General features: G+C 37.0%; 1 protein-coding gene across 3 annotated transcripts in view; it reads right to left on the minus strand.

The window, feature by feature from the left end:
* The window catches only part of MAP4K5 (mitogen-activated protein kinase kinase kinase kinase 5), a 164,968-nt gene that overhangs the window by 120,691 nt on the left and 20,857 nt on the right, over positions 1 to 23,420 (minus strand). For 2 of the 3 annotated variants that reach the window (XM_072629792.1, XM_072629794.1), the window contains exon 3: positions 10,895 to 10,952. In XM_072629792.1, coding sequence (XP_072485893.1) covers positions 10,895 to 10,952 — 58 coding nt within the window. Of the gene's footprint in view, positions 1 to 10,894; positions 10,953 to 17,458; positions 17,480 to 23,420 lie in introns of those variants that run through there. The other variant, XM_072629793.1, reaches the window with a different exon arrangement.

Genomic DNA, 23,420 nt, shown 5'->3' on the forward strand with positions numbered 1-23,420 from the left:
AATGGGAAAAATAAAATATAACATCAATGTATGCTATGTTTAGTATTAAAGGAGAGTAGGACTGATACCTTGCCAGTTCCCCATTAGTATCTTCTTTTGGCATGTGAAATTATAGATGTAGAACAGACAAGACTTGGCAGCTGACTAGATGAGAGGCGTAAATAAGGAGGAAGAATTGAGTATGATTCCCAGGCTGGTTTTCTAGGTACAACTGCGGTGTTCTTTCAACAATTCTACACTGTCTTCTCTATCAAACCGCATAACTTCCCTAAATCATTCTGTTCAGAAAACTGTTATTAAAATCCTTTCTCATGCTTTTAGTTTCTAATACATATTTAATAATAAATTCATTAAACTTTAAAATTAGTTACCAGTGATATAAGTATAAACGAGAAAAATAGGGTTTTCCATATTCTTAAATATGTATTTTTGTTCATTAACTTTCAATAATTTTCACTGCCAATGCTTCCGAATATGTAGATTCCTGTCTTCCATTTCTGTGCGGGGTAATTTTTCCCTATGTATGTAGATAAAATTAATTTCCCTTAGACTGCTTTCATGAATACGTTTTTCAGAATTTCTGTGAGCATTTATGCCATAGTTGTTTAACAAAAGTGAAGTAGATTTTGTTTTTCATTTTGGAAGGAACTTCAGAAACTATTTAGTTTAAAAAAGCATCACAACATGTTAACGAATTCCCGAACATTTAGTTAAGACACTTCATATAACTCTAGAACAAGTCGTGTTTCAGATATAAACTCTTAACACTGCTCACAAGCTTTTTGAATTTGTATTGAAGCCAAAATAATACAAAAGTGCTTCCTTGTATGGATTTAACAGATGAACCAGACTAGATTTTTATTTGGACAGGAAAAGATAACCACCTGCCAAAAAGTTTTGTGGTACAGCAGAAAAAAAATTTCTGAAAGTATATTAAATAACCCACCAGCTATGCTTTAAACTCTAGATCAGGCACTCCTGAATCTTTTAAAAAATATTTTGAAAACTTTCAATATAACTGGTTTTCTTTGTATTTTGTGTATTTTGTTTTATTTATTTAAAAACATTATTCTGAGAAGAGGTTCATGGCTTTCATCAGTCTGCCAGAGGGTCCATGGCACAAAAAAGTTTAAGAACTCCTACTCTAGATGGAACAATTTTTCACCAAAATACATTATTAGAGTTGGTGATTTTTAGTACCTGAAATTTTAGACCCAACTTACTAAATAACCAGTTAATAGTCAATAAGCATTTATTAAGCACCTACTATAAAAGCCAGGCACTGTGCTAAGCTTTGGGGATACACATATGAAAAAGACAGTCCCTGCCACTAAGGAACTTACAATCTAATGGGGGAAAACAATAACACATAAAAGGAAGATGAAAAATAGAGGGAGGGGGAAAGGAGGTACCTGACTAGGGAAATACTGGATAAGTTTCAAAGCAGAAGATGCTCTGAGTTGAGCTCCCTCCTTAAATGGAGGCTTGCAGTTCTTGGCTCCCCCACTCCAATTAGGGAGGCAGAGGATGGGATGAGGTGGAGTATCCAAGGCTGATGAAATATTATAGGATGATGAGATTATCTCAACAGTGGGCTTCATAGGACATGGTGGGCAAGTCAGAGAAGTCCCAAAGTGGTACAGTCAGATAGGAAATGAGAATTTTAATTGAAATGTACAAGATAATTCCTCAGGTTGATTTTACCTTCACAGCACAGGCACGAGCACACACACCCTATCCCTTCCGACAATGCAACTACCCTGGTGTAGGCTCTTATCTTTGTTGCTGTATTTCTCCTTTGTTCTTCAAGAGGACCATAATTTCAGAGAGGGAGGGCTGTGCAGGGTCACCAACCTCACTTCCTTCTTTCGAGCCATTTGGATCCAGTGGTCTGATATGCATCAGGACAGCTGGAGTTGGCCCAGGATGCAATGTGAGACCCTGGCCCTTTCAGGCTAAGGTCTTATAGCATTCTCACTTTGAGTGAGATACACCCATTCAATGAATAGGCTTCTTTTAAGTAGTTGCTCAAGGGATGGCCCCTTTAATAAAAAAAAATTAAAAAAAAAAATCAAACTGGGAGAAGAACCTCAGGTTCCTGGTAAAAGAGAAGCCTGGTACAGGGCCTTATCACTTTATACCTAGACTACTGAAATAATAGTTAGTCTCCCTGATTCAAATCTCTTTTAAAAGCTTGATTTATTTTGACTTTTAAGACATTAATACTCATTTAAGTATCCATCAATGTATTTCTTTCTGAAACATTTTTTACCATCATATAGTTTTATTTTTGGTTTTTGCCAACTGCTTATGAAGAAGCTGTGTTTGACTTTTGAATAACTCTCTCTCTATATATATATATTTTTTTTCAATATTTTAAACAAATGATACCAAAAAGCAGTACTTCTAAATCTTTGATCCAGATCTTTCTAGATCTAAGAAAAATGCTTCTAGATCTTTGGTCCAAGACAGTTGCCTGAATTGGGGGGAGAACTGGAAGTTGGCCCATATACCCCCCCCAACACACACACACACACACACACACACACACACACACACACGCAGCACCAGAACAATGATTAAGAAACTACAGTGTCTTTGTCCACCCCAAAAATACACAAAAAGTCATGTGGAAGCCTATGAGAAATAGAAAAGTCATCCCTCCTCCCCCCAAACTACCAGCAGCCCAGACAAGAGAGCATTCTTCCACAGTATGACCAAAGATCAGTCAGAGACACTTGTTACCTAAGGGACTCTCTATATCGTGACAGTAAAAATAAAGGTCTCCCATGAGAAAGCCCCAGAGTGAACTAATAGTAAGGGGCCTTGGAAGTCACTGGGAGTGGCAACAATCAGTGGAGTGCCAGTAGTGGTCAGATTGGGTCAGATTCACAGAATGACACCACAGAAGTAAAGATCCAGTTTCAAAGATCCAGAGGGGCCCAACACCCAAAGACAGAAGTCAACCAAGGTGAACCCAGGTACCCAAGAAAAACAGACAACCTTGCCACAGCACTGCCAGGGATGGAGCCATGTTTTGGTACAAAGCCAGGATAAGGAACTAATGAGGGAGAATCAACAGTTAATAAACTACTATGTGCCAAACACTTTGCTAATAAGCACTGAGGATATAAGAAAGTCAGTACTTGCACTCAAGAAGCTAACAATCTAATGGAAGAAGACAATACACAAAATGAAATAGAAAATCTACCCTCACCCTGCACCCATTCACCCAATCAGAGGGGAAAGACAGCTGAGGGTGCTGAGGAAGAAATATCAAATGAATATCAAAACAGAATCAATCTACATGACTAACTTATCCTGGGTGAGGCATGACATTCATGCAGATTCCTATCTGCAAAGTAGCAGATGGGAAAAGATGAGCTGATGGGAGATAAATAAACACAAGATACTGACAACTTAAAAAGAAGTCTAAGCTCCAAATGTACTCAAAAATCTAACCTAGAAGAAAGGAATAACTTCATAACAACTACAAGCAGAGACTCCAGGGGAAAAACGGACTTTGCACAAAAATTATAGATATCTGGAAGAAATTAAGGTGTTTTTTTTTCATGAAATAGAAGTTCTAGAGGGAAGAACTGGAAAGAGAATACATTTCTTGACCATAAAATGGTAAACATTACCCAAGTAACAGACCGTTTGAAAATATAGAATAGACCAAATAGAAATCAAGGACTTCATGAGAAATTAAAAAAAAAATTAAGCAAAAGATTGAAAAAAATAAAAGAAAAGTAAGCCAATATAAGGCATTGCCTATCAAAAATAACTGACCTGGGAAAAAGGTCATGGAAAAATAATTTAAGAATCACTGGTGTCCCTGAACATCATTAATAAAAACGTCTGGACACTAAATTTCAAGAAATCATAAATGAAAACTGCCCAGATCGATTAGAGCCATAAAGCAAAGTTAAAATGGAAAGAATACACTAAGCACCTCTTGAAAGGAACCCACCAGAAAAAAAAATCCTTTTAACTGATAACTATAGTGAAATGAAACAAACCCATACAGAACTGGTTCTGCTCTGAGGTTTTAAAGAATGGACAGTATAATGTATATATGTTTCTATGTTTCTGCAGAAAAAAGAGAAAAGGGGGAGAAAGTGGAACTTTGTGAGCATCAGGTAGGCCTTACTTCTCTGAATCTAACAAAGAAGGGCTAAATACACAAAGACTTTAGTTTAGAAATATATCAAACTCAACAAGGAAATAGGTGAGAATATGGAATTGAAGGTTAACAGGAAGATAATACTACGAAGAGAATAGTCACAAGCAAACAAACTTACTTATCCCAAGATGAGGGGTTAGGGGGAGGTAAAAAAAGAAAAGAACAGTAAACTAAAGGTGGGTGTTCATCAATTGGGGAATGGCTGAACAAATTATAAAATAAGGAGGTAATGGCATATTACCGCATCATGAGAAATGATGAAATGAATTCTGAAAATCCTAGAAGGATGAACATATCAAGTGAAGGAAACAGAACCAAAAAAATTGTGAAAGACTTAAGGACTCCAATCAAAGGACTGACAAACCAGACCTCTAGCAGAGGTTCCCAAAGTGGGTGACACTGCCCTCTGGGAGGCGCTGGGACCATGGTGGAGCACAGTCAGGTAGTGGCCTCAAGTGCAACTGCAATAAAACTAAGGGGACAGTGGAAGTATAAGGAAAAAAAAGAAGAAAATTTTGAAAAACCCTTGTGCATGTTTCATCTGTTGTGAAACACAGAAAGTTATAATGATTGCATTATTTTCCAAATATATACACAAAATGCAAGTGACAACTGATCACTGGTCAATTCCTCCAACAAGTCTTAACAAGCAAACGTTGGCAGGCAAGCCTGCTGCATATCGTCTGGAAGTCCAGCATGCATATGTAAGAATATGTTTGTATAACGACTGGTCTACAATATAATACTATATGATTACATGGCAATATTGTATCAACAAAATTTCAACCAAGCAAAAAAACACAAATTTGCAACGAATTATTAAATTTTAAGATGTGTCATTTAAAATATTTTTTGAAATGATGCAAATTTTAAAAAAAGTTAAAAGGTTAAAGTAGATTTCTGGGAGGGAGATGAATAATTTTTTTTTTTAAAGGGAATGTAAGGTCAAATAACTTCAGTAATCTTTGCTCTAAAATATGCTACCCAGGTGGCGGAGTCAAGATGGTGGAGTGAGAGCAAGTACTCACCTAAGCTCTAAGAAAAACTCCTTCAGATACTTCTAAAAAGAGAATCTGAACAAATTTTAGAGTGGCAGAATACAACAGGAGTCAGAGTGTGGCAGATTTCCAACCCAGGACAGCCTGGAAGGTCTACAGAAAGGATGTGTTGCACAGAGCTGGAGGAGAGCACAGCATACAGTCTGTACCAGCGCGGACCCCACCATAGCAAAGCTGAGCAGGAAGGCCCACGTGGTCTGAAGCAGCAGCAGCAAGGTAGATTCTCAAATATATCAGCAAAGTATGGGAGTCTAGTGGAAGTGACTGAGAGAGAATCGCAGAACCCCAGGTAACTGCAGTAGCTGCCCCTGACACTATCAGCCCACAGATTAAATGCCTGTAAGTTACCTACTTGAACTTCTGGGAGTCAAGATGGCAGAGTGATCGTTAAATGCTATCCTACTCCCCTTGGTGACCTTGAAAAACTCAGAGAATATTTCCCCAGGAAAAGTCCTTGAGAAATACCATTGCCAAATTCCAGAACTATCAAGTGAAAGAGAAAAAACTACAGGAAATCAGAAAGAAACAATTCAAATATCGAGGAGCTACAATCAGGATCACATAGGACCTTGCAGCTTCTACATTAAAAGATCTGAGGGACTGGAATATGATATTCCGTAATATTTCAGGCAAGGAGATGGACATTCAATGAAATAAGGGATTTCCAGACCTTCTTGATGAAAAGATCAGAACTCAATAGAAAATCCGATCTTCAAACACAAGTCTCAAGAGAGGCATAAAAAGGTAAACAGGAAAAAAAAAACAACTTGGTATTCAATTGTGGGCAAACTGTTTACATCCTATAAGGGAAGATGATACTTATTAATCTTGAGAATTTCATATTTATTATGATATTTAAAAGGGTTATACATAGAGTGGGCATAAATTAAATGATGTGATGATAAAAACATTATTTAAGTGTGCGAAGGGTTTGTAATGGGAGATGTGAAAAGGAGAAGGTAGAAAAAGGTAAATTACATCACAGGAAGAGGCACAAAAACATATTACAGTAGAGGGAAAGAGGGGAGGAAGATGAGCACCGTTTGAGATTCATTCTCATCTGATATGGTTCAAGGAGGGAACAACAAACTCAGTTAAATATAGAAATCTAACTAGTTTTATAGGCAGGAGGGGAAAGTGGAAAGAAAAGGGAAGGGATGCTAAAAGGGAGGGAAGTAGTAAAGGAAAAGGGGAATAAAAGGGGGGGGGGTTGAAAGCAGGGAGGGAAGACTGAGGGAGGCAGTGGTCAAATTAAAACCCTATTGTGGAGGGGAAGGGAGAAGGCAGAACTAAAAGCATAAATGGGGGTGGGGGAGGGGAAAGAAGCTGGAGGGAAAGACACAGATAGTAATCAAAACTGTAAATGTGAATGGGATGAACTCTCCCATAAAATAGATATGGATAGCAGAATGGATTAACTAATGAAAAGAAATGCTAGGGAAGGTGGCCTAGCCCTATTAGATCTCAAATTATATTATAAAGCAGCAATTATCAAAAGCACTTGGTACTGGCTAAGAAATAGAGGGGTAGACCAGTGGAATAGGTTAGGTACTCAAGACACAGTAGTTAATGAATATAGTAAACTACTGTTTGATAAACCCAAGCACCCCAGCTTCTGGGATAAGAACTCACTGTTTGACAAAAATTGCTGGGAAAACTGGATAACAGTGTGGCGGAAACTGGGTATAGATCAATGCCTGACACCATACACAAGAATAAAGTCCAAATGGGTACATAATCTAGGTATAAACTATACTATACTATAAACAAATTAGGGGAGCAAAGAATAGTGTTATTTGTCAGATTTATGGAGAATAGATGAATTTTTGACCAAACAAGAGATAGAGAACATTATGAAGTGCAAAATGTCTAATTTTGATTACATTAAATTGAAAAGTTTTTGCACAAACAAACCAACTGCAACCAAGATTAGGAGGGAAGCAGAAAACTGGGAAAGAATTTTTACAACTAGTATCTCTGATAAAGGCCTCATTTCTAAAATATAGGGAGAATCGAGTCAAATTTACAAGACTACAAGTCATCCCCCAACTGATAAATGGTCAAAGGATATGAACAGGCAGTTTTCAAAGCAAAAAATTAAAGCTATCTATAGTCATATGAAAAAATGCTTTAAATCACTATTGATTAGAGAGATGAAAATCAAAACAACTCTGAGGTACCACATCACACCTAGCAGACTGGCAAACAGGAAGATGATCAATGTTGGAGAAGATGTGGGAGAGTTGGAACACTAATTCATTGTTGGTGGAGCTGTGAGCTAATCCAACCATTCTGGAGAGCAATTTGGAACTATGCCCAAAGGGCTACAAAAATGTGCACACCCTTTGACCCAGCAATATCGCTTCTAGGACTGTATCCCCAAGAGATCATAAAAATGGGAAAGGGTCCCATATGTATAAAAATATTTATAGCAGCTCTCTTTGTGGTGGCCAAGAACACCCCAATCAAGGGGATGCCCATCAACTGGGGAATGGCTAAACAAGCTGTGATATATGAATGTAATGGAATACTACTGGGCTATAAGAAATGATGAAGAGGAAGACTTCAGAGAGGCCTGGAAGGACTTATATGAACTGATGCTGAGTGAAAGGAGCAGAACCAGGAGAACCTTGAACACAGCAACAACCACAATGTGTAAGGAATTTTTCTGGTAGACTTAGCCCTTCACAGCAATGCAAGGACCTAAAAAAATCCCAATAGACTCTTGAGGCAAAATGCCTTCCACATCCAAAGAAAGAACTATGGAATTGGATTGCAGAATGAAGCAGATCATTTTCTTGTGTGTTATGTTTTGTTTTGTTTTATGGTTTCTCCCATTCATTTTAATTCTTCTATGTAACATGACTAAGGTAAAAATGTATTTTATACAAATGTATGTGTAGAACCTATATAAGATTGCACGCCATCTTGGGGAGGAAGGAGGGAAGGGGAGAGAGGAGGAAAAAAATCTAAGATATATAGAAGTGATTGTAGAAAACTGAAAACAAATACATTAATTTTTTTTAAAATAAAATAAAATAAAATGCTACCCATCTCCTAACAGAGAAGGAATGGACTCAAAGTGTAGAAGGAAAAGCACATTTTTGGACATGCTCACTATATAAATTTGTTTCATTTGACTCTGCTTATTTGTTACAAGAATTTTTCTTTGATTTTTGATGAGGAGGAAAGGGGAGTTAAGAGTAATGAGGGGGATGCCAAAAAAAAAAAAAAGATGAGGGCCATTTTAAAACATACACAGGAGAGAACAGAAGGAAGTTCAGAAAAAAGCATAGAAGGTAAAGTACTGAAATTACTCTCTAGTTTTTTAAAAGCAAGGATTATGGCATGGAGACTCATGGTTTCATATACAATCCTCTTTTGGTGTTCTATTTTGTATATGGAAATGTTCTTTTCTTTGCTTGGTAAGTTCAAATTCAAAAAATAAACTTAAGTAAAATAAAGGAGATGTTAATGAGTTCTTCTACAACCCCACAAACTATGAAGGAGTTCCTTAATAAACTTTCTATAATAAAATAATAGAGCAACAGCCAATAAATGAAAAATACTGTAATCACAGAGACTATCTAATAAATGACTGAGAAAAATCAGTCTTGTCCTTTAGCTTCATGATTTCCTCCATTTCTATTCAGCAGCACCTGAGTCTAGGAGCAAAGATGAGACTAATGGTGGGAGTAATGCAGAGTTGGAATTTGGCGAAGTATGTTTGGTAAAATAAGGACAATTCATCAAAGTATTCAAGATCAGAACATAGTGTAGAATTAAACTAGTTCAAAGGCTCAACACTTGGGAAGGGAGGAGAATAGCTAAAATACCTGAACAGTACTAAGGGGAAGAGGTCACAAAGAATAGGTTCAGGAGGAGTGAGACATAAGGAGAGATGAAAAGATAAAATATTATGATCAGTTAAAGGAAATTTAAAGTTCTTGAACAAAGAAATGGAATATATGTGGTTCACAGCAAGATCAAGGATACTACTATCTCTGTGTAGAAAAATATATCATGTGATTTGAGCAGACTGAGAAAGTTAGGAGTAACTGGGATGTTAGGGTATTTGAGGAAACATCAACAGATATGTTTGAAGTTTCCTAGAATGAAGAAAAAGAGTTGGATTGGAGAGGAAGACTACATAATCTAGGCACTGAACTCGTCGAGAAAGGAGGGAGAACATACTGAGGATTAGATAAAGCTACCAGAATCTAGACTGAGTGATCATTTTGAATTGAATAAATCTCAAAAGAGAAGTTTCAGGGTGACAGAGAGAGAATCTGGACTTGGCAACAGAGAACAAGGAGTATTTAATTGCCCCTACCAAGACCAGTGAGTCAGGGGGTATGAATAAAAGTATAGTCAGAACTGGAAAGGACAGCCAGGGATACAGTATCATCATGAGGTAAATTACTCTTTGTATGTTAAAGGACTTTTAGAGATTCATGACATAACAAAAGTTTACTTTGAACTGCAATTTTTTCTCATTAACAATATTCATGTTACCTATTTGGTATATTGATTGCTAATCCATTATTGGAATATTCTTGATATTGCAGTATTTTAAACTGTGAGATCCAATTAAATTTATAATATATATGGTACTACGTTAAAAGTACTAAGCCAGAATGGCTTTCTCCCTAAATCTAAATCAAAACAGAACAGTACATACATTCAATGATGCTAGAACATGTGATATGAACCAACTCAAAGGCAGAGGATGACTCATACATCTATGATTCTATGAATCATATTTCCATGACAATCAAACGCACTGTAGGAGCCCAGGATCTAAGTGTTAGAAAAAATACTAAAAATGTTAAAATAATTTGTACCTCCCAGGAAATAAAAAGTATACTATTTGTCATTCCAGAATATATCCTGGAAAGACTCCACCATTTACTATTTCAATCATACACTTACCTAATTACATAATGTTCTAAGTGATTTTTGAAACCCAAAATACTTTAAACACTCCAAAAATATAATATATATTATGTATCCACATCCTTTCTCTATATGGCAAAGTTCACAGGTCCACAAGAGGTAGAATGCTCTTTGTTTAATCAAGTGCAAAAATGAACATTTTATTCAATTATAGGCAACTTTTCTTATTAGAGATTAACAGACCAACATCATTATTTCTATCAATGATAAAATTATTGGTGTTTGTTATCTTTAAACTAAGATTAATCAAGTAATAAACTGGTTATCTCCCCTCTACCTTTTGTATAAAAAAGATAAAATTATATAAATCCATCAGTTAGTTGAGAATACACTTGCCAGCTGTATAACCTATTAATTTTGAAATTACAAAGTGATATTTTATTTTTACTTATAAGCTCTCAGTATAAACAATAAGTAAATTTTGAATTATTTTTATTTACTAATTAAAGATCATATCCAATATACAAGCCATGTTTAACCATAAACCAAGGAGCATAAAAGATTTAACTCAGTCTTAATAAATGATGCATATTTATCTTGGTGAAACATCTAAAAGCACATTGACCTAATCTGGGAAGGAGGAAAACGTAAAGGCAAGAAGACATAAGAAATTTTTTTAAAAACATCATCATATTTGTTTATTCACTCTAATAGGAAAATATGCATTAATAGTTTTGAAGGATATGGAACTTACCAGGCTCCAATTTGATGATTTTTACTGCAGCCAACTCTCCTGTATGTAAATTTCTAGCCTAAAATGAAAACAAATTTTTTTTAATTATTACAAAAACATAATGGCTTTATACCTTATACTTGCTTTTTACCTTATGAGAAGACTAGATTATAAAAATCAATTTAGTGTTTCATCCTTTAAAGGTATTAAATATAAAACAAAACAACACAAAACACTTCAGTTACTAAAAATGAATTATATTATCAGAAACGTTATAAAAACAAGGGGAAAAGTCACATACTCCCACTTCTACTAATCTCTTGAGTGATCTGATTATCAGAGATCTGGAGTAATTTAATGAATATTATGATTTTTAGCTCTGAAATGAAAAAAATATTTGTTTCATATAAGTATAGCCAGAACTATTATATTTTCGCAGATCATGAGTCAATTCTATATAAATATGGGGAAGTGTAAAGACAACTGGTAAATATGAACAGCATACTAGGACAGTTGGGGAGCCTGGTTCTTAAAAGGCATAAAGATGTGTAACAGAAGGCCTCTGCTCCCTGCTTTTGACCATGTGCAGATATTCTGTCACGGATTCTGGTCTACTAACTGCCCAGTGAAGAGAAGTCATTCTGACAGGCTGTGGAGCCAGAACAGGAAGCATTCACAAACCTCCAACCAGCCACAACAACTTTCCTGCTGTGCTTCTTTCCTGACTGCCTAAGATTTGGTGTGACAAAGATGCTGTAAGCCCTCTCTGGGGAGAAAGGCTCAAGGTCTTTATCTCTATCTGAGGCCAACACATGACCCATGAATACAGGCCTCTGTTCTTTGCCTCTTTTCGTATTCTTTCTAGATTTTACGTGGAATCCTGGAGACAGCTACAACAACCTTCAGAATTTTAAAATGTCAGACAGTGAGCCACCAAAAGTTTGGGAGCTGGTATGTCCACTGCTGGTTTTGCAGCCCAGCAGCAAATAGTGCTGAGGTTCTAACTCAAGAGTAGTTCAGATGGAGACTCATCCAATAGGTATTCTGCACTTGGAAGGGAAATTTGGTGGAACTAATGCTTTAAGTTAAATCCTGACTTCCCCAAGTATTGAAGTGGTACAGGGAAAAGTGCCCGTAGATGTTGAGGGAAATGTCTGTACTTCTGTTACTGCTCTATCTTCATAGTAAATAATCTTGGACAAGAAAATTGGTATTGATTGGTTAAATGGAACTCATGGGGACTCAAGTGATGGTATTATAAAAAGTCATACCATCTTCATAAGGGGACATATAAGCCCCTAAATGGGCACTCTAGTCAGTCTTTTGCTATAGGAGAGTGAGTCCAGGGTCTCACTCCATAATCAAGGAAATCTTAGTTATTATTAGCATGTTACCCATTATCACTCTCTCATAATCACTTAATTAAATAGCTTCTACTTTTAAAACTTAAAATTATAAATTTCTAAATAGTTACTCCTATATGGTGAAATAAATGTGCTTAAATAAATATTTATCTGATCAACTAATTTTTAATCTACAACAAAGGTATATGTTCACTCTTGTTCAACAGAATCTTAAGGGGATGTGAAAATTTTAATCATCCATGACATTTCTGAGAACAAATTAACTTGGCTTCTTCCCTTTTCAGTCCTTCTCTGAATAATTCTACCAACCCCTGGAGCTATAAGGCTAATAATCCTTCATTTTAAGGCTAAAAAGGAATCTGTCCATTCAGATTCCAGGAGGAATGAAGAGAAAGTCACTTTGGTGGATGGTAGGAAAAAAGACTCTCAAGGGTCACACAGAAAAAAAAAAAAGGCGATAAATAGAAATTTTTCTTAAAATTACTACATTCATTTGATTCTTAATGACAAACATAATTTCATTAGATAAAACAAACACCAAAAAAAGGTCCTATTTTGGCGAATTAAATGGGGGAGAGGGAAATAAAGAAAAGAGGACTGAAATAGAGAAAAGAAAGTGAAAGGATATAAGGGTAATCATAGTCACAGATATAGTGCTTGAAAAAACTTTCACAGCCATCTGGTTGGATTCCTCATTCAGCAATATGGCCAAGGACACTTTGGTAGTAAATGACAAACCAGATTTTGAATCCCTGAAAAGATTCATTATACTGTGAGTTCCAAGAGAGCAGTAACTGTGTTCTGCCTTTCTTTGTATCCCAAGAACTAAACACAGTATCTGGTACATATATAGTAGGTACTTAATAAATGCTTATTGACCTTGACTAACATTCCATTTATCCAGACATAGAAGAACTCCAGCATCCTTATTCCATATTCTTGCTACATAAAGACTAACCTCCTTTTGTCAACTATTAATGAACTGCTAGTACCTTATTTCATGTCCAAAAGAAACCTGAACTACCAGGGTACCAGCATGAGAGTTATCCCTACCAAATTTCTTCTAATATCAAATATGGTTTTGATAATCCCAACAGAATTACAACAGAGAAAGAAAGCTATTAATTACTAAGCAAATAAGCTCTGACACAAAAAATATAAATAAAATAACAAAATGGATAAACATAAAAAGATTATACTCTAGGACTAGACTGGATCTATACCAGAATTATAGAGTTGATTCAATACTGTAACTATAAACACAAAAAATACATTGACAACAATAATCATGTTTTATCAATAAATGCCAAATAAAAGCTTTTAACAAAATACAACCACTCAAAAATACTAGAAAACAACGGAATTAATGGAACCTTCCTAAATATGGTTAATCAGCCACAGTTGGGCACATTGAAACTTGACTTTATCATAGTGATGTCATTTTGGTCCTCTTCAAGAACGAAGACCAACCAACCAATATCTATGTAAAAGCATCATCCAATATTATATTTAATAGTGCTAGTAATGCTAGTTATAGCAGTAAGACAAGGAAAAGAAATATATGAAATAATCACAGGCAAAGAGAAAACAGTTAATTACTTTTTGAAGATTTGATGATGGTTTATAGAGGACCCTACAGAAACTACTAAAAAATTAATTAAATGATAACTTCAGCAAAGTTTCAGGACATAAAATAAATCTAAACAAAACCCAAAAGAAAGAGATAGAAATAATTACAGAGTATATAAAGTTTACCTACAGACAAAACCAGGAACTTTATGAAATGAATTCAATTACCCTCTCCAGGCTGATGATTCTCAAATCAACCTATCCTGCCCCAAATGTTCTGATAACCTCCAATCTCTCATTTCCAACAACCTTCTCAAACTGGATGTTCAGTTATATCTTAAACTCAATGTCCAAAACAGAACACGTTATCTTGCCCCCTAAACCTTTTCTCTCCTGACACAGTACCCAGAACATAGTAGGTGCTTAAATGTTCATGATTTGAAAACAATTAGAAAACACCCTGAACGGAAACAAAAATAGATCTAAATAGAGAAACAGTAATTGCTCACATGTGGGCTGAGTCAATATAATAAATTAACTAATGTAGCATCATACCACACTACCAAAGGATTACCTTATGCAGCTGCGAGGGGAACATTAAAATTTGAAGGAATAAAATGTCATAAATTTTAAGAGAAATAATGGGGGGAGAGAATAAAGAACCAGATAATAAATTATACTACAAAGAAATAATCATTAAAACAATTTAGTACTAGTTAAAAAAGAGAGATCAATCATTGGAATAGATTAGGTACAAGACATACAGAAGAAAATGAACCTAATGTTCTGCTTTTATTGTTTCAACTAGTTTTTGTTCAATCTCTAGGATTTTCCAAGTAAATCATAATATAGTCTGCAAAAAGAGATAGCTTCATTACCTGACTTCATCCCGACTCCTTCAATTTCTTTTTCTTCTCTTACTGCTACTGCTAGCAGTATTTCTAATTCCTAATTCTAATTCTTAATATAATATTAAATAATATTGGTGGTAATGGACATCCTTCCTTTACTCCTGATCTTACTGGGAAGGCTTCTAGCTTATTTCCATTAAAATACTGTTGGCTGGTAGTTTCAGGTAGATACCTCTTATCATTTGAAGGAAAAATCATTATTGATTAGATAAATGCAAATTAAAACAACTCTGAGATACCATCTCACACCTATCAGATTAGCTAAAATGAAATAAGGGAAAAATGCAAATGCTGCAGGGTACACAGAAAAACTGGGACACTAACAACAGTTGCTGGTGGAACTGTGAAGTGATCCAACTATTTTGGAGAGCAACCTAGAATTAATTATACCCAAAATTATAAAACTGTATATACACTTTGACCTAATACAGTGGTATTAGGTCTGTTTCCCAAGGTGATCAGGGAAAAAGGAAAAAGAACCTCTGAGTTCTGAAATATTTGTAGCAGCTCTCTTGGTGGAAGCAAAGAACTGGAAACTGAGGAAATGCCCATCAACTGGGGAATGGCTAAACAAGTTTTGGTATATGCCTGGGATGAAATAGTACTACTATGCTATAAGAAATGACAAGCAAGAGTACAAAGGTGTTGGGATTGGAAGCTCAATTCCGTGTGGACAGTCTCGGGCGGGTAAAAGTGGGACTTCTAAATCTTAGAGTCTTACGAGGCCCTCCATGAACAGCGGGGGTTCAAGAAGGTCAGACTGAGCTAGCTCGGCTAGCTCAGGTATTTCCGCCTCTCCCGGGGAGATACGTGATGGGTGGAGTCTCCCTGCCCTCGAGATTGTCCCGGATTGGAGCACACCTAGTTACCTAACAGCACGGTATTGAGATGCAAACTGTGTGGCTGAAGGTTAAGTAGGATTGAGGAAGCCTGAAAGCTCTCTTAGCACGTGTGGAGCCAAAGAGGACAGTAGGCTCCGCTTCTTTTCTTTCCTCTCTCCCCTCCCCCTCTCTCCCCGCTTGTACTTCTACTTCCAATCCCTTAAGCTTAGCCTCCTTAGGAAATCTCCCCCTCTTCCTCCTAAGGAAGACCCCCTGCACTTGTAACTAGACCCTGAAATAAAGCTCAACCCTTGTTCGACTCTGGAACGTCCTTTCTCTCATATGTTTATCCGGTTTGGCCAACCGAAGACCTGGGACAGGTAAGAAAAACTCGGGTAGCCCAATACAGGCCTCTAGGCCTGGCACAAAGGGATGATATCTAAAAAAGAAAATTAAGTGTTGAGAGGAAGGTACTAGGAGAAAGAGAAAGGAAGAGGCAGAATGTAGTAAATCATCTCACATAAAAGAGGTAAGAAAAAGCTCAGAAGAATGGGAAGATGAGAGGGAATAAGTGAACCTTCATTTCACTGGATTTGGCTTCAGGAGGGAATATTACACACACTCAATTGGGTATGGAAGTCTATCTTACTCTGTAGGAAAGCAGAAGGGAAGGGGATAAGAGAGGGGGGATAACAGAAGGGACAGCAGATTGGGGGAAGTGGTAATCGGAAGCAAATACTTTGGTACAGGGACAGGTCAAAGGAGAGAAGTGAATAAATGGAGGACAGGACAGGATAGAAGGAAACATAGTTAGTCTTTCACAACATGACTGTTATGAAAATGTTTTGCATGGCTATGTATAACCTATATTGAATTGCTCAATGAGGGTAGATGAGAAGGGGGGAAGGGAAAGGATGTGGAATTCAAAGCTTTAAAAATGAATGTTAAAATTTGTTTTTACATACAACTAGGAAAAAAGATATATAAGCAGTGGGATATAGAAATCCATCTTGCCCTACAAGAAAATAGAAGGGAAGGAGATGGGGGGGGAGGGGTAGTTAACAGAATAGAAGGCAGATTGGAGGAAAGGGTTACCAGAATACCAGCTGTACTGGAGTAGGCGGAAGGAGGAAATGGGAAGAAAATCTGAAATTTAAAATTTTGTGGAAGTGAATGATGAAACCTGAAAATAAATTTTAAAAAAAAAATGATGAGCAGGCTGATTTTAGAAAAACACAGAAAGATTTGCTTTAAATAATGAAGAGTAAAATGGACAAAACCAAGAGAATGCTGTATATACAGTAACAGCAATATTATATAAAGAACATCTGTGAACAAGTTATTCTGAATGTTAGACTCAAATCAACTACAAAAGACCAAAAAAGGAAGATGCTATTCCACCTCCAGAGAAAGAAATGACAAACATACACATGTACACACACATGTGTCAAATGGTGGTCTTCTCTAAAGTGGGATAGGGAGGAAGTAAAGGAGACAGTTCAGAATTTAAAGTGTAAATACACACACACACACACACACACACACACACACACACACACACACACACACATATATAAAAGAAAATGAACCTAATCGCTTAGTATTCAATTCACCTAAAGGCCACAGCTTCCTCAGTTAGGATTCACTTTTGATAGAAGTACTAGAAAGCAGTTTACCAAAATTAAGTGTTAAATCAACATCATATACTATATATCAAGATAAGTTTTAAGCCTGACAGATATAAATGGTCAAATTATAAATAAATTCATTGGGGGGAAGGATAAGAACAGATTTTAAATATGTAAAAAATAAAACTTAAAAATACATGGGGAATAAAAGAAATAAAACTGATTTATAATATCAAGCCATTTAGGTAAAAAAGAATATGACAAAAAAATAATTAGACAAAGAAGAACATACCTTTTGAATCTACGGTTGGAGAGAGTTCTTGACCAAAGGGATAGAAAGAATTAGAGAAAAGAAAATGGACAATTTTGGTTCCATAAAATTAAAAGCTTGTTGCAAAAACAAAACCAATGTAACTAACAGTTAACTAGAACAAAGTCCCTGCAACAAGTTTTTCTTTTATAAATGCCTTATTTCTGATACATAAGGAACTGATTCAAATTGCAAGGGCAGTGCACATCTCCATCTTCTACATTCATCCTTTTTCCATTGGAAAGAAAGTCATTTTTAATCCACAAAATTCAATTCCTTCTGGCAATTTTGAAAATTAACTGAGTTATGAGTAAATCCCCTTAGCAGAACTTGGGAGATGGCTTAAATTACTAGTCCTACAAGACAATTCACCACAACTACCAAGGTGCAGTCTAAAGGACACAAAACATAGTCCATTAGTCTCTTATGGCTAAATATTCTCACAGTTAATTCACCAATCAGTTCCCCAGGGTCTGGTTGGGGAAAATGTCAAAGTAAACAGCTATCGTTGGGTCCTCTCTGGGTTTACAGCACCTCAATCTCCAGTTCCCAGGAGATCAAGTCCCAGCAGAGTGAGGTGATTGGCATCCTGGACTGGAAGTGGATCCAGTATGAACTGATGGCTATCTCCCAGGACAATGCCCTTCAGGAGGCTATGAGGACCCTGGTTGGGGACCCCAAGGACATCTCCCCCCCAAATATGCAATGGGAACAAATACTGTGGTGACTATGAGCTCTTTATGGAGGCTGTGGAACAGAACACCCTACAGGAGTTCCTGAAGCTGGACTGACCCCCCAGCCCCATAGACTGACCAACATTCCCTCTCCCCACTTCCTCTCCCAGTCATGAAGGACCCTAGGACCAATTTCTTTACCTGAAATGTATATATGGGTTCCAATTCCAGACCCTCATACAGCTAATCCTAGATCCCATCTCCCCCTCCCTAATTCTGTGACCACAAGTCTTTGCACTACTCCTCCCCAACCCTGGATCCTCTGCCTTTCCGGGGTATAACTCAACCTCTCTTCCCTTTCTCATTCCTGGACCTTTGCCATTCCATTCCCTTTAGAATACATTCCATGCCCATCAGTCTTAGAAACTGAAGTATCTGTGTTCTTCCCCTCCCCCTCATTCCTCAGTCTGCATGGGGTCTCCAGGGACAGATCCTCCCTCCTGCTGCTACCTCTCCCAGAGGTGGCCATTTGGTGACAAGCTGACAGTGGGCCCGTGCACCCCATTCATGACCTGTCACACCAGTCCTGTTCTTCAGTGGCCTCTCTTCCTGAGGAGCGATTAAACTTCCAGTTGGCTTGGGAGAAAAAAAAAGAAAAAGAAAAACAACACCCACTATATCATTGGGAAAGGCAGCACCAGAAGCATCATCAGAAACATAGGAGCCAGTCTTCCTCTGTCTATCCACCCTCCCCCATACTACTGCCTCTCCCCTCTCTTCCCTTCCCCCAGAACATCCAGTTCTACAAACTTCCCATCAACTGTAATGATCTGTTTAGGTAAGAAACTGAAGAAAAAAAAATAAAGGAACCACTCACTTAACAAATGACAAAAATTTTACTTGGCCAAAGCAGTGAGAGAACAGTCAGGGTATTGATTCAATTGAGAACACCTTCCAAGTCTTGCTCATGCTGCAAATTTATGGTCTGCAGATTGAGGAGAGGTAGGAAGGGATAGGGACACTCTAATCTAGTCACTTCCCAGATGTTTTGTATGCAGGTGATGAGGAAGCTACTTTTAATGGCCTGAATCTTAGTCCCCTGAGCCAACCAAATCTCAAGGGTTGTTTCAATACTTCATAAAGAAAAACTATCCAGGGAGAAGGTGTGATTCTTAGGATGCTGCTCCCAACAGATGGTTCCTAATAGTTCTTCCCGGTCCAGGGACCTGAACTCTTTTGGAATGCTGCCAGACCAACTCCTTGCTTGTTTATCTGGGTTGCTAACATTTATGTCCTAACATTCCCTTTCCAAAGCCACTGTCCTCAGCAGAGAAAACAAAAACAAAATAGGAGCCCACCACCTGAACTTTCTCATAATCTCATCTATTCTGAGCAGTGGCATCATGTTTCAGGAAGGACAAGCAGCTGACAACTCAAAGAAGGGCCCTCATGATAGGAGAGTCATCAAAACCATGCCCTAGGAAGATAGGCCAAAGGAATTTTAAAAGATTTTGGTCTGAGGAAGAGAAAACTTGAGGAGAACAGGATAGATTTAAGTATCTGAAGAGCTGTCATGTGGCAAAGGTTTAGACTTGTTCTGCTTTGCCTTAGAAAGAAAAATCAGAACAACTGGCAGTAATCAAAAGTGGAATAGAAAGCCTTGGAAAAAAAGCTGGAGTTGACATGGATATTGTAGAACAGAATCTTGGTCAAGTAAAAGTAGAACTAAATAGCCTCTCAAGTCCCTTAGAGTGGTAAGGTTCAGTGACTATTCTAAACAATGCTCACTAATCATCCTTATTAACTTGAGGGATTCAGAGAAACCTCAGCCTTTAACCCCTTCCTGAAGATTACAGGGCATTTCAAAGGTATACGGGACTGGCCTTTAAGGGCTGATTGAGGGAAGTACAATAAAAGAGACCAGTTCAAGATCGATTAATTAAACTACTGGAGCCCCCAACTCTAGAGGCTCCAAGATGAGAGAGTTAGAAAATAAAATGCTTACTTGCCTGAAATGATCATTTCAATATCTGCTGACCTACTTGATAAACTTGTAAAAATAAAGTAAGATTATATAGATCACACTCTAAAAAAATCAAAATCCTTAAACCACTGAAATTAATAACAGCAATAGACATTTATATAACAGTACACTTTCAAAGGTATTTTTTCTCACCAAAAAACCTTGTGAGGTAGGGAATATAAGAATGAAGAAATTGCGAAAAGATTTAGGAGCTTGCCTCATGTCACACAGCTAGTGTCAGAGCTAGAATTCAAACCCAGTGTCTGACTTGTCTAGTCTTCTTTCTACTCTATCATACAGACTCTCCCAATAAAAATTATTATTTGTGAAAACAGCATGACTTCGTGGATAGAATACTGGGCTCAGGTTCAGGAACCTGGTGATCCTAGAATCTGTCAGCTTCAAGTTCCTCATCTGCGAACTGGAAAGAATACTAGCACCAGGCTGTCGCGAGGATCAGTGTAAGCATTATGTAAAAACACTCCATAAACCTTATAGTGCTATATAAATTTGTCTGTCCTTATTACTAATCTTTGCCCATAGCATGCAAATGAAGGTTTCTACTCCCAAAACAAACAGGGACATTGTTTTACTTTGCAATAGTCAAACAGAAGGATTTTTTTCATTACGTTTTGCTTAAAAGTAAGCATTTTTTTAACTACCATTGATAGAATTTGAGTTGGAAGGGATTTCAGGAGCCATCTAGCCCTACTTGTACCTGAACAAGAAGCTCTTCCACAACATTCAAACAAAGGGTCATTCAATTCCACAAATACTTAATATAATCAGGAGTCTTTCTAAGTCGGTCAATTCCACTTTCTGCCAGATACTATTTCCCCTAAATCTGCTTCTCTAAAACTTCCACCCAGTGCTCCAAGTTCTGTCTTCTGGAACCAAACACAACTATTTCTCCTTTGAGTGGCTAATCTCATTAAAACTAGATCATATTAAGGTGAAGTACTGACTTTAACAATATTTTGCTGTCATGAGAACTTTAAAAAAAAAGTGGGGGTGGAAGCCCTCAGAGTATATAAACAATAGCATTTCAAGTTCTAATTTTATCAAACCTCCACCAAAACATAAACTCAATTCAATAAACATTCATTAAGCACCTATTATGTGCCAGGCAATGTGCCAAGCTTCAGGGATACAAATATGAAAAAAAGGAGTCTCTGCCTTCAAAGAGCTTACAGTCTAATGTGGGGGTAGAACTCAAAAGGAGGTTAGGGTGGAGGAGGGAATTTGTTCCGAAGATATGAAACCACTCAAGATCAGTAGATGCTGAATGGATTAAATCTAAAAGTCAAGTTTCTGGCATTTACAACGGAAAGCATCGGGAGGAATGGGTACTCTGCTTTCTGGCCCTCCAGTCAGAGGGGCATGGAAGCTGAGAGGTGGTGTCAATCAAAGCTTAAGTCAGCAGCATTAGTTTGGAGTTTCTAAGTGATGAGCTTACCCTGGAGAGCTATTTTGCTTCATGATAGGGAAGCAGATGCAGAGCTAAAGCCTGATGGACAGCACTAAGGCTGAGGTCAAACACAAAATTGATTTTGGTAGTCCCGTGCTTCACTACCCTTCTCAAACCCCGACGCCACCAACAAATTAAGTTAGAAACAATTTGTTGGAAACTTAACAGTAAATTTTAAAACATAGGAAAAAAGAAGTGTTTTGAATGAACACACTAAAAAAGGACAATTAAGTGCACCCAGAATTGAATAGGAGAGTGGGTTGAATTGCGTTTAGGGAATTCCAAAGTTCTTTTAATGATTTCAAACTTCCCCTGAAAGAAAATCCCATTTTTTAAATATTAATATTTTTCCAGTGTTGTATACCTGACAAGACAAAGAGTATCCAAAGAACTGATAACAAATATTACCCAAAGAGCAATGGAAAGATACATGGTGGGTGTAAGTATGTTGTAGCAAATTTCAAAGATAAGGCATCAACTTTATGTGCAAAATGGAAGATGTGTTGATCACATGGTGAAAATGAGGGACAGCCCACACATTCTCTGGCCTCTTTTCAACAACAACAAATAAAAAAGACTCCAACAGATAGATTCTCTGTGGAAGAATTATAGGAGGACACAAACAAGAAGGGTTCCACATAGATAAGCAAGCCTGAATTAGTTACAATCTGAATCACTACTAGGAATATATTCATCTTACTACGATGGACTTTGATCCAGTTGGGACCAAAAAATAATTTCAACTACTATTATTCGAGATTGTTTTAGGCAAAACAAAAATAAGTGCAGTTTACTCAAGATATCACTGGCAAAACGAAAAAGCAGGCCTTCACAATGTTATAGTATCAGTCAAGTGCCAACATAGTCAAAAAAGATGAAGTACCCACCCACGTCTTGAAAAGATTAATTCTGGTATCAGCAAAATTAGTCATATGTCAATGAATCAGATTTTCTGGCAAGATTTTCACTGTTACTGTAGAGTAAAAATATTTATGATTCACTTTCATTTAAAGACAGTAAAATTACAAAAGAAGATAACCCAACAGACATGAAGTACCATAAGACTGACAACAAACACTATAAAAATCCTATTTTTTTACTACTTTGGGGTAATTATTAATTTAAATGTTTGCTTTTAATATTTTAAATCTGAATTGATAAAATTTTGTTATATTCCTAATAATAGAAGATGAAGCATTAAGACCTAAAAAAATATTTAGGAGAGGCTTTTTTGTTACTGTTTTTTTAAACTGGACCTGTGATTTCCTCAGTGCAGGAAGCTCCCAATATAGATTGGAATCTGCTCTACAATTTAGGGTCTTAGAAAGGTGGTTGGCACAAGTAAGAGGTTAAGTGACTTGCCCAGGGCCAGAGAATAAAGTGCCAGAGGGAGGACTTTAAACTCAGGTCTTCCAGCCTGCAAGGCCCTATTTCATCCCACTACTCACTACTTCCTCTTTTTTTTTTCCCAATCTACAAAAATTTTATTGTGACAGAGAAACCAGGCTACGAAAAGGCCTACGTGATTACACTGGAAGGTAGTCTTTTCAAGGTTGAAGTTTGAACTCGGCTAGCAACACAAGAAAGTTTACAACCACAGCTCAAAATACTCATCTCCCAGGACTGACTGCCCCATACAGACCTGTCATAAGACTGGTTATTTATTGCACAACCAAATTGATGCCGTCTGGTGGGATGATGACAGAAAAGGGGATGATTAAAAACTTTACAATGATGCCAATATTAAAGTGCAGTCATTTTACCGAATTCTCCTCCTCC

Source organism: Notamacropus eugenii, chromosome 1 (genome assembly GCF_028372415.1).
Source record: "Notamacropus eugenii isolate mMacEug1 chromosome 1, mMacEug1.pri_v2, whole genome shotgun sequence".
NCBI lineage: Eukaryota > Metazoa > Chordata > Mammalia > Diprotodontia > Macropodidae > Notamacropus > Notamacropus eugenii.